This window comes from Coloeus monedula, assembly GCF_965178545.1.
Source record: "Coloeus monedula genome assembly, chromosome: 1".
NCBI lineage: Eukaryota > Metazoa > Chordata > Aves > Passeriformes > Corvidae > Coloeus > Coloeus monedula.
The window spans coordinates 4,247,222-4,258,996 of record NC_138781.1 but is presented as its reverse complement, the minus strand read 5'-3'; the positions used below and the strand labels follow the sequence as shown (position 1 = coordinate 4,258,996).

General features: G+C 48.2%; 1 protein-coding gene across 3 annotated transcripts in view; it reads left to right on the top strand.

Annotated features, from left to right (window-relative positions):
- Positions 1-563: 563 nt before the first annotated feature.
- The window catches only part of PLCD1 (phospholipase C delta 1), a 50,654-nt gene continuing 39,442 nt past the window's right edge, over positions 564-11,775 (top strand). Inside the window, exon 1 of one of the 3 annotated variants that reach the window (XM_082298208.1) lies at positions 564-760. In XM_082298208.1, coding sequence (XP_082154334.1) covers positions 727-760 — 34 coding nt within the window. In that variant the 5' untranslated portion in view covers positions 564-726. Of the gene's footprint in view, positions 761-8,594; positions 8,727-8,866; positions 8,923-11,775 lie in introns of those variants that run through there. The other 2 variants (XM_082298206.1, XM_082298207.1) reach the window with 2 other exon arrangements.

Genomic DNA, 11,775 nt, shown 5'->3' with positions numbered 1-11,775 from the left:
TCAGTTTCACTCAGTAAAAGCCTCAGGACAGCACAGTTTTTTTCTGTCTCGCTGTCTCAAATGCAAAGCTCATAACTTTTTTCTGCCCCAAGCTCATGCCTTTGCGAGCTTTTGTGGTTAGTTTCTATTTCTACACTGGCAAGTTCTGACCTGGGTATTTTTTTTAAACTTGTGAAAAGAATCATGCCTCCACCAGCACCTAAAAGCTCGCTAGCCCTAAACTCCGACCCGTGGCATCTGCTTAAGACCCTTTCCTTGATTTGCAGACCACCAAGAATGGATTCAGAGCACTCGGCGTCTGCTGGAAGCCGCGCCGGAAAGGCGCGGAGCATGAAAATGTGGCAGCCACAGGAAAAGAAGCATCGCTCGGAAGCTCCAGCAGCAGCAGCAGCAGCGGCAGGAGGAGGCCGGGCTAGAGGAGAAGACGCCAAATTGGAGCAGGGAGGAGCCAGGGCCAGAGCGGCGCTTGGCCGCAGTCGGTGCGCCGGGCAGGCGGCGGCGTGCGGATGCGGGAGAGATAAATGAGGAGTCATAGCGAGCACGCAATTCCAGCCAAGGGCAAGGAGCAGGCTCTCCGGAGGGAGCTGCCGTCGGGGACTGCTGGAGCGGGGAGCAAGGGGAGCCTGGCGGCTCTGGCTGCCGCCCCGCAGCAGCGCTAACTTCTGGGCACAGCTGGTTCTCGGAGCCCTTCTGCTGCTGCTGCTGCTGGCGGCTCCTGCTGCAGCCATGGAAGCCAATGGCACATTCCTCGCCTGCAACAGTAAGTCTGGGGAAGTGTTCTTGTGTTTCAGCTCTCTTACCTTGTCCAAGAGCTTTGGTTTTCCTCCTCTCTTCTCCACTTCCCCATTCTCGCATTTGGATGTAATGGGGCATTTCGTCGCTGTTACAGAGAGACATGACAGATTTTGCTCTGTCAGTGGGGTGAGTTGTGTTGGTAGGAGGGGTGCCTTGGCGGGGGAAGCGTCTGCAAGTTCAGAAAAGTGGATCCAAATGTCCTCCCCATTATGGGAAACTGAGAGCGGGATGGGTGCTCCGCTGAGTAAACTCTGTGGGCTCTGGTGGAGACAGCAGAGCCTGGATAAACACCTGGCCTCAGGGGCTGTCCCCGAGACACTGCAAATATTAAGTACAAAATAAGTAGTGTTTCTAAAATAAGAAGTTCTCTCTGCCCTTGCAGCAAGAGAGATTTAGGAAGGTTCTATTGGTACCAGGTCTGGGAGGCTTGTCTGATAGAGAAGGTAATGAAATATCCCCCCTCCATTCCCTCACCTGACTTTATGTATTGCTTTGTTACCTCTTCACTGTATTTTGCTTTGATGAACAGAAACAACTCAGGGCTATGATAGCTACAGGTCGAAATGGGATATTTTGATCCCCAAGAAACAGGAAAAGCCTCCAGTACTTTTATTTCATGAGATAGGGGCTTTCTTACTGGGGATGAGCTATAAACAAAAATAAACTGATAGAACAATAAGTGATTGCCCATAAACATAATCATTTTAGTGTTACCAGAAAAAATGTGAAAAGATTCCCCCAGGCTCGTGAAATCTTCACTCTGATTTTCCCAGATGGTAGAAATCCAACAGGAGGGTGAACCAGAGGTTAATGTTATACTTCTTGTAGGTATCTCATTCTTTATACAGCCACTGGGGAAAGAAAGCTAAGAAACACATCTGGAACTGTTAAAACATTTCCCATTTTGGCCTGTGGGTTATTTTTCAGAGAATATTATTTAGTCCTCTGGGTTTAGGGACCAGGAAGAATTCAGTGGCTGGTAATCTACTTTTTCGTCTGAAGCAGAAAAATACAAAAATGTTGAATGAGCCAAGAATTTTAAAAAGTATTTACTGAAATTCCTTCACACATAACACACACACACACAAGTGCCAAAGTCACTCCGAATGCCAGACTACTTAGACAAGAGGAGCTGCTCACATGTGGACTTCTTAGCAGGATTAGGCTTGTGCTATGTAGTTTGTCAGAAATTTCTGATACTGTGGCTTGTGGATATGTTTTTTTCCCTGGCTCTATGTTGAAACTCAGGTTCTTTCTTTCAGTTTCTCTCTCCTTCCCCCCCCCCCCCCCCCCCCCAAAATATATACAACAACAGCTTTATTTACCATGTCAGAATTAATGTGGGCTATTAATACTCTTTCTCTTGCCTCGTGAAGTTGGTTTGTTTCTGAACTGGGAGCCCTTGTGCTCATAGATTGTAGAATAGCTAATTTGTACTGTGCCTTATTCTTATACACTGACTTTTTCACCCAAGACACTGTGTACATTGTGAGAAGAATGCCACAGCCCCATTATAGGAGTGCCCTCTCTGAAAGTCCGGAGTGAGAATCAGCTTGTAAAATCCTACTGGACAGGCCATTTCCTTGTTTCCTCTGTCAGCAAGTCCTCAGGATTAACATCTATATTGAAATTTCCAAATGAATCATCTCCACCTGCCCTTGTGTGCTGGGGGCACTGAGGAGGCTCCTTCTGTATTTCAAGCTCCATGGGTGGAGATAATGCAGCTTGGGATCAGCTAGGATCTGCTCTGGAGCAGCTGGTGACTTTGATCTCCTTTCCTGGCAACAAAATGCTCCCAGCACGCACCTTTGGTGCAGGTTGTTCTTGATGCACTACGTGGGAGTTTTGTGAGCCATAGTGTTCCCTGTAGTGCAGGGGAATTTGGGATACTGACACATCCCAGTGTATTAAACAATCAACTTGTTCCTTTTTCAGATAGGACAAGTAAAATTCACTTTGAATGTTGTTTTGTTTTGGGTTTTTTTGGCATGAAAGTTGCTAAATTTCCCATCTGAGCAATGTCTTTTAGTAAAACTAAAGCCCACAGCTGGTTCTGAGATTGCTGCCAGTGTATAAAGCCCCATCAGGCCCAAAAGTAGCTAAGACAGGGCAAGAGGATGCTTGGGGAAAAATAGATTTTAATGAGGAAATGAAAAAGAAAGAAGAGGGAAATGCAGTCACTTGGAAAACTGCTGCAAGTAGCAGAGATGAAAGGATACAGCTAACTACAAGGAAAAGCAAGAGGGAGAGGTGTGTGGGGAAGAAATGGTTTGTGCAGGATTAGAAACTCAGCTGCCTGGATAGACAGCACTGGGAGCCAAAGATGTCAATGATTTGGGAACAAAGTAGAATGTCTGGTACAGGGACATCAATTTAAACAGGTATTTTGGAAGGAAAACTGCAGCTAAACACTTGGGGATTTGATCACCCAGGGTGGGATTCAGGTGAGTCAATGCAGGTATCTCTAAGAAATCTTAGGCTTATAGGGATCTAGACAGGAGGATTGTATTCTGTCTTCTCCTGGCCCCTTGTAGGTACTGTGGATATCTAAATGCTGCAGGACTTACCCCTAGCCATGTGTCTCTGAGGCCCTTCTCATGGGTGAAGGGTCTCAGTTCTCACTCAGCCAAGCCCTCAGACCAGCAGGCTGCAGACCTTGGTCAGACATAGAGGTTTATTTTTTTCTTTATGCAGGCAGAGAAGATTTTGACACAGTTTCTTCTAAACTGAAATACTTCCACACCTAAAATGAGCCAGCCTAAACACTGTGTGTGGGAAAATTCTCACACTTCAGGCTTCCCCCCACATGGTACCTTTTAAAGCCCTGTACTGAGGTACCACACAACAAGTCTTAATGGCTGGTTTTGGCTAGAGTTACAGAAATTCCAGATAAATCCCTTAGGGGGAAAAAAAAAAAAAAGGATTTTTTTCCCTAGTTTTGCATAATTCAGTTGTGCAATTAATTTATTGCACAAATTTTGCCCTGCTACAGAATGTTGAGAATGACCTGCATTTCGCCTATAGAAGAAATTTCAGCTCCTGAAGAAAATGTTGAGAAAAGCTGTTAAGTGGCCTTTAAAAAATGAGGCTGGGACCCACCTACAATTGACTTTGGGTTTATGAAGAGAACATCTTCATCAGCACGTTCACAGAAACCTGACTTGGGAGTTGGGCAACTGAGCTGCTTGAGTGCTCCTGGCTGCTGATCCTGCTCCTATCCATCAAGTTGATATCCTTCTTTTCAATTACTTTCTTTCCACACCAACTACTGGAAAAGCTGTAATTTATTGCAAGCTGGTGTTTATTTCAGTGCCTCTCTCTCTGCAGCCAGATCTCTACATGCACTGTGATGAAGGGGACTAGTGGAAGGGGAAAACCAAACCTTCAGTCTGGTTTTGGGTTCTGAATTGCAGTGAACTTTAGTTGGGTGTTTTGTTTTACCTGGATTTCATCAAGAGCGCAGGGCAGTAGCTTTTGATGGGTCACAGCCTGGTCCATGCACTGATCCAAGCTCCCTGTGAGGGACCTGGACTGGCAGGAGGATATATGAAGGTTTTCACAAATAAAGGTCATGATTTGGTCTGTCTGTGAAATGTCTGAGTGGGCAGACTGGCTTCGTTTACACAAACCAGGGCTCTGCACTGTTTAATTACCAGCACATTTCCCAGCCTGGTTTTGATCCACAGCAAGCTGGCAGATGGCATGATCTGGGTGATGGGCCTGCAGCCCTTCCCAGCTGGCACTCTGGATATAACCAGCCTGTTTTGGGGAAAGATGGGCTGTGTGGACTTGTCAGAGCTGGAGAAGAGGCCATGCTCCTCCCAGAGTCCTTTCAGACAAGGTGAGGCAGCCAAAGGATACAGAGAGAAAGTGGGGCTGAGAAAAGCTGGGCAGGGTGACAGTGCTGATCCCATCACACGGCTTCTAGCCAGTGTGCAGGCAGAGGGAGGCTTTAGGCAGTGATTTGGAGGACAACACAACATGACACTTGGGAGAACTCCTCCTGTATGAATTTTTAAGGTTTAATATATGTGGTTTCTGCCCCAGCTCAGCAGGACCTCTCAAGCATCCTGGAAAAGGAGAGGGCAAGAAAAGCCAATGTAAGGAAGAGGAGGAGGAGGTTTGCTGCTGGAGATGTCCGTTCTCAGTGTGACCACAAGGTGGAACTTGGTACATACCACATGCTCTGCAGAGGCACCCACTGGGAGCAAGCAGCAGCAGTCCTTGGCCAGGGATGCACCCATGCATCTGGACTCAGCACCCATTCCCTGATCCTCACTTCCCCACAGGGAGCAAGAAGGGGAGTGCTGGTATAGAGGATCCACAGGCATTTTTTGGTGCAGGTCAGAAGCTGTACCAACAACAAGACCTCAGAGGATGTGAGGTGTCACTGGGGAGAATAAGCTGAGAGCAGTGAGTGGTGTCCTGGAGGTAGCAGAGAAGGAGGAAAGAGGGTTTCCACAGGTGGCATCTGGTAGGGCATGGATGAAGTGAGGAAAGGACTCCAGAAGGAAGCACAGGGCAGGTGGGACCCTGCAGATGTGGAAGGCACCTTTCTGTCACATTCTTCATTAAGAAGAATGACATCATGTAAAATAGACTTGTCTTTTTCTTCTTGGTAATGAATACAGAGCAAGGCACAACCTTTGGCCTCTTTAGTGGGAAAATCTCCCCTGAACATGGCATTAATTATTTATGTAGTTCCCATAGGTATTACTAGTTAAAAGTTGCATCATGTGCATGGTGTGATGGGGAAGGGGTGAGGTCATCGCCAGCACAGGTGTTTTTATTCCGCTCCTAAATTATCACAGGTCTGGGCAAATCAGCAGCTGAGTCTTGTCATGTCATTTTTGTCAGCTCTAAAGAGACTGTGATCAGAATTAGGGTTGCACCACTTTCGGTGTTGCCTAAATACGATGGTGGTGGGAGAACAGGTGCAGCCCTAAAGACCTCAAAAGCCAACCTGCTTCTCCCAGTGTGAAGTGGTAATAGTGCTTCCTTAGCTCCCTTGGAAAAGGATGTGATAGAGATGAATTAATTTTGGAAAATCACCTGAAGAGCAGCCAGTGCACTGTAGTGTTCTCACACAGCCCATTTCCTACCAGACTCTACAGCCACTCCATCTCCAAGTGCCTGTTTCCTGGCTATTAAAGCACTTTGCTAACTTTGGGACCATGTTCTGACATCCTCGTCCCCATCGATTTTCCATTTGCTCTGTGAGTAATCCAGCTGGAATTGATAGGGTGATTAGCCCCAGTCCTGGGCACGGGGCGTGGATAACTTCACTCATGTGACCAGGGCCATTTATTTAATTGGGATTGGTCATAGAGGTAAAATTGCACGATCCACTGAGGTGCAGTTACCTGCAGTGAATAAGGCTTGGAGAATTCTTCCGTGAGCCTTTTGCAGGAATCACTTCCTCCCGTGCCGGAGTGTGACGGCAGCATCGTGTAACATCAGTAGCCAGTGTCACACTTGCCTGTCAGGCTTGTTCTGTGACTTGTGGCATTGTCTTTAAATGACCTCAAGACCACAATACATCTAGCTCAGTTGTTTCCCAAAGCAGGGAATTTCTGGCCTGGTTATCTCATCTTCATTTTAAAGACAAACTGATTTGAACTGCTTTACGTCTCTGAAGCCCTCACAACAGCAAAACTCGCACATTGCTGTTGTGGAGAGGTATCTCAACTCATTGAATGCTGACCCTGTGCTTTGTGTGTGAGCAAACTTCAGGGCTAAGTACAGTAAAATGTTCTCCAAGGGCATGGAAAGCTTTGAGCAGAGCTGTCACTGGCACTGCTATTAGGAATTAATGAGAAAATGAAGCACAGGGGCTCTCTGTGTTCCCAGATCAATCCCTATGGGATGCTGGTTGCTGCTGGACAGGAGAGCTGGTGTGTAGAAGCAAATTGTTTTGCTAAGGCAATTAAGGGAGACTTCCCCATTCCTTTAATTAGATCAGTCCTCTCCAGGAGAATGTGAAATCTGGGAAGTGATCAAAGACTGATAGCTAATAAATATCATCCAGCCATTACATCATGGTGCTCACCTCCTCACTAGGGAAAAAACAAAGCTCCCACCTCCCAGGGGTGTGCTATGGAGATTACAGCTCTGACATCCAGCCCTTGTCTGTTCAGGGGGCCCAGAAACGCTGGAGGTGTTTCCCAAACACCCACAGACTGCCTGGCTAACATGTTCAGCAATGTCTCATTCAGAAATTGCCTCTATTCTCCCTCTTTCTCTGTGATCTGCAGTGGCTGTGTGTAAATAAAGAGTTATTAGATGTACTGCTGTTCAAGGCTATGCAGTGGCTCTGCCCTGTCCCCAGAGAGTTTCTTACCTGCAGTGCATGGCAGTGATTAATGACTCTGACCCTGTCCTTGTGCTGGTCAAACAACCCAATCCTCTGTGCTTCCCTGTGAGGACTGGTAGGGCTTCCTTCAAACTACAGAGGAAGAAGGGGAAGATGTCTGGATTGACAGACACCAGAAACAGAGATTATGTTTGTAAAACCTATATTGAATATGGTGAGGGGCTGGTGATGGAGAGCCTCCATTTAGGTCTGTGGCCAAAACAATGACATGGGGTTGGATGTCAAGTTTCTTGGGCATATGCTGATTATGCAGTAAGGGACATTTACCCCCGTGTGACCCATGTCCCTGCAGTACCTTCAGCCTTGCAGCAGCAGCTTGCAAAGGCCATGACAAAACAAAACAAGGTTTGTGACAACGTGTGTGTGTAACTGGTGTTTTTCCCTTCAGAAAAGGTCATGGCTAGGGAAGAGATGGGTTTTAGTCCCAGCCATTGCCAGGACAATGGGGAATGGCTGTGAGTTTCAGCAAAAGAAATTTAAACTGGTCATAAGAAATTCTTCACTGAGAACACCTGAGCTCTTGTACAGGGATCTAAATTGGCTTTGGACTCCCTGTCCCTAGAGATATCCAAACTCACCAGGACAAGGCTGCAAGCAACCAGATCTACTTTTGAAGGTGACTCTTCACTTTGAATGGGTCATTGAACAAGAGAGCCCCAGAGGTTCATTCCAGCCTGAATTATTCCCTGATTCTGTGTAATCTGTGACTTGTTAAATCCCTGGGGAGGCTTATTCCTGTACTAGAGTGCAGGGTAAATCTGAATTACAAGAATAAACCCAAAGCTATGCAGAAATGTGGGGTCAGTGACTCACCCAAGTCACACAGGAAATTGGTAGCAGAGAAGACACTCTCTGTACTCTTAGGAAAATACTCTTCTGTTGGTGGAAAAGGAAGAGCATTAAAACTCAGTTTCCAAGCATCTTTTGGGTCACATCTGCCCTGGCTAAGAGGTGTTTTAGGCACCGTCTTCAGTGCCTGTCAGTGGGAACAGCACGGAGCAGCTCTGCACAGAAGAGAAAGGGTGGAGCCAGGCTCGATCGGACCCAGGCGTTCGTGGGCAGGACAAGCTGACAAGAGCAAGGCAGTGATTAGGAGCCACAAACAATATCTGGGACTTCTGCAGCCTGTGGAAATGATGCGTAAAATCCCACTAGCGTACAACTGGTGGAAAACTTGTTCCTTCTACCTGGGCAGCTGCCGGCAGGCTCCTCGGCTGAATTTTGCATCCAGCGTGTGAAGCAGGAGGAGAGACTTCCCCCAGTCCCACCCCCAGCTGGACTCTGCCCTCCCCTGCCTTGCTGTGCTGCCGCTGCCCCGCTGCCTGCTCTCGCTCCTTGGAGCCCCGTGTGACACCGCGCCCGCCGGAGCTCCTGGATGAGCAGGGATCCCTGCAGGGGTGGCACGGCCCCCCAGCCCTCCCGACGGCCGCCGCCTCTCCCCGAGCCCCACACTGGATCATGCAGTGCATCCGAAGGCAGCCCAAGCGCACCGTGTCCCAGGAAAACATCCTACTGGAGCAGAGCCGTAGAGTGGCCGCGTTGAATGGCATCAGGCTGGGTAAGGGACAGCTTGGGCAGACCCTCGGCACCGGCAGCCGCTCCCGTTCTCTTTTCCCTGCGCAGAGGCAGTGCTCCACCCTAAACTCCAGGGTTATTTTTAAATTCCCAAGGTTTCCTTTCCTTTCGTTTGCCTGTAACCACACGCCAGATGTGTGAGCCGCTTCGTTGGAGGCATCAAAGAATGTGGGCAAAGGGTCAGTTCCCAAATCTCTTGCTGGGCTTTCTGAACTGCCTCTGTTTGAGGGTGTTTGGGGAGGGCAGTGCCCTTCTCCTGCCCCGTTTCAGCCCTGCTCTGTGGCGTGTTGCCTGTTGCTGTAAGAGCCCAGAGAACCACGTAGGGGTTGCCGATGAAAGAGGAAACCCGGGGAGTTTCATAACTTCTGTGCCTGGGTGCGAACTCATTGCTGGTTCCTGCTGTCTGGAGGCACAGCCCAAGTGGATGCGAGTCCCTTGATTCCTGTGGACACAGAGGTCGGGTGGAAGTGGGAAATAGCCATTTACCCACCCGAGTTCTTCAGATTTTACCAGAAAGGCTTTCTGCCCTTTTAAACCAGCAAACCTGAGTTAAGACTGGTCTGTAAGCAGGTGGGAGGAGGAGAGCAGGCGGGAGGAGACTTGTTTTATAGCAACTGTAATTAAGTTCTCTCAGATCAGCAGATTTGTGAGAACAGTGCAGCAATACGGATTATCACGGCCATCCTAACTATCCCCTCGTTTAACTCAAAGCCCGGCTCCTGCTGTGACAGCTATTGTTTTATTGTGCGTTCTGCTTGCTGTAAACCTGAGCTAGATAAGCCAAAGGTTAACATTTCTGATGTCTCAGTGTCTAAAACTTCCTAGTGCAGTGTATTAACATGATGGTTATTGAAGTGCTGTGTGTGCTTGAGGCACTCCTACCTTGGCCAAACATGATTTTCACTCTGAACATCACTGCGTGCTGAATATATTCTGTTCAGAAAGTGTGTGATTGATGTTTGGCAAGGACGTGGGTCCTGACCCTTGAAAGGCACTCTGGAATTTTGCATGCCAAGTGTGTATTTGGTGTTTTACAGAGGATGCTAGACCCAGTCCTGCCACATGTTTCAGGCAGGATTTGCACATTTATTTCAGTGCAGTGATTGCCCTTCTCATGCTTAATGTTGTTATATAGTTGGGAGTCAATATCCTTGTCCTGCTGCCCAGTGTTTTTTATCTTTGAAATGATGTATGTGTACAATGTGTACTCTGGTTTCTTTGATATGAGTTTTCATTGATGTGAGATGGAGCTCTGAACCACAAACCTCCTCAGCTTCAGGCTTTGAGCAATCTGGTCTAGTGTAAGGTGTCCCTGCCCATGGCAGAGAGGTGGGATGGGAAGACCTGTAAGGTTCCTTTCAACCCAAACCATTCCATGATTCTCCATGGGATTTTTAGGAAGAAATCCTCAGGTTTCTGCTGGGAAAAGGTGGGGTTTTTTCTGGAAAGCAATTAAAATAACCAGCTGAGAGTAATGTCACCGTGACACATCAGGGGTGTGTTTGTGGTTCCTGTATCAGCAGATCAGACTGCCTTATGCTGCATCTCTGGTCTAACAAAACACTGTTGCAGGTAGGAATACAGAAGTTCCGTGACTCACCCAAGAAAAGTCTGTGCCAGTCCTTGGTTGAGCATTGGAAGCAGAGCCCAAAGCACTGGCCCTCTTCCCTGTCCAATTCAGCTGTGTGAGCTTGAACTGCTGTTAGACAGACCCTGAGCAGCCTGACACAGGCTGCACACACCCCGTTAAGGGGATGCCCCTCTTTCCTTTGGGTGGCTAAGGCAGGGCTTGGGGTCATCACTGACACAGGTCGTCTCTGGGTGACTGCTCTGTGTCTGAAAGGATGCCACGTCAAAGGGATGTCAGAGCTGTTAGACACTCATGGTTGGCCTTCTTGCCCTTTTCTGGCCAAACCTGCTGTCTCCTAGAGGGAAGCTTGTCTCTGTCCCCTCCCTGGCTTCTCCCACTGCCACTGGCATCTTTTATCTTTGCCACGCCGTCACCATGCACCGTCCATCTTCATCCTTCCCTCCTGCTCTTGCGAAGTCCAGTGCCCTCCTTTGCTGATCATTTGACCTCTCCTGGTCCTCAGGCAGAGTGGCCAAGGATGAGTGGGAGGTCTGCTCCCACCCCATAGTTAGATCCTGGGAAGAAGAAGGGGAGTTTTGACCATGCTATTAGTCTGACTGGGCTGTGCTGGTGAACGGGATGAAGGGCTCTGAGCTCCATCTTGTGTCTGAACTGTGTGGTCCAAGTCTGGAGGAGAAGAATCTGCCCTTGGCCACCACCTGTGCCCATCCAGATTTGTCTTTATTACGTTGGTGCAGCTCTTTGGGCTGTCCTGGTAGCAGGACACGTTACAGATGCTGCATGCAGGGTCTGTGGAACAAAACGTGCCCTGGTTAAATGGATTTCTCGTTCCATACTTATGGACAGAAGCATCCAAAGGATTTGATGGTTTTCCTGCTTTCCTCCTCATGTCACCCTAGGGTGACATGTCCTCCTCCTAGTCTTGTAATGATGCTTCCAGTGGTTGGGATCTGAAGAAAAGGGAAGAATGAGGCTGGGAGCCAGATTAGAAATGTGGGTGGATAGAGAGAAGGGAGAAGTTGATTTCCTCTCCAGGAACCATGAGGGGAGCCCCAGGGATGTTAGTGAGGCTGCAGTCTGTGCACTTGGACGACCTTTGCCTTAGAGCAGAAGCCAGCTCAGCACAACTCCGGAGACCAAGAACCTGGGAGGCTGTTGTGGTGTTGTCCTGTCGATCCTTCCTCCAGATGATCTGGCCTCTTATCAAGCCCTGGGAATGCTGTCCAAGGTCCCATTATCTGGCCTCCACTTTTCACCCTTCTGTGCTTTGCAGGACACAGCTTTTTTTTTTTTTTTTTCTCTCCATGAATTTTTTTCTAAGGTTTTCAGTGGGGGAAGCATTCAAATTCCCCTCTTAGGAACCTCTAGATCAGTCATGAGCTGAGAAGCCCAGGGGATGCTGCAGTGGGGAAGACAATTAACAAGATAGCTAATTTAATGT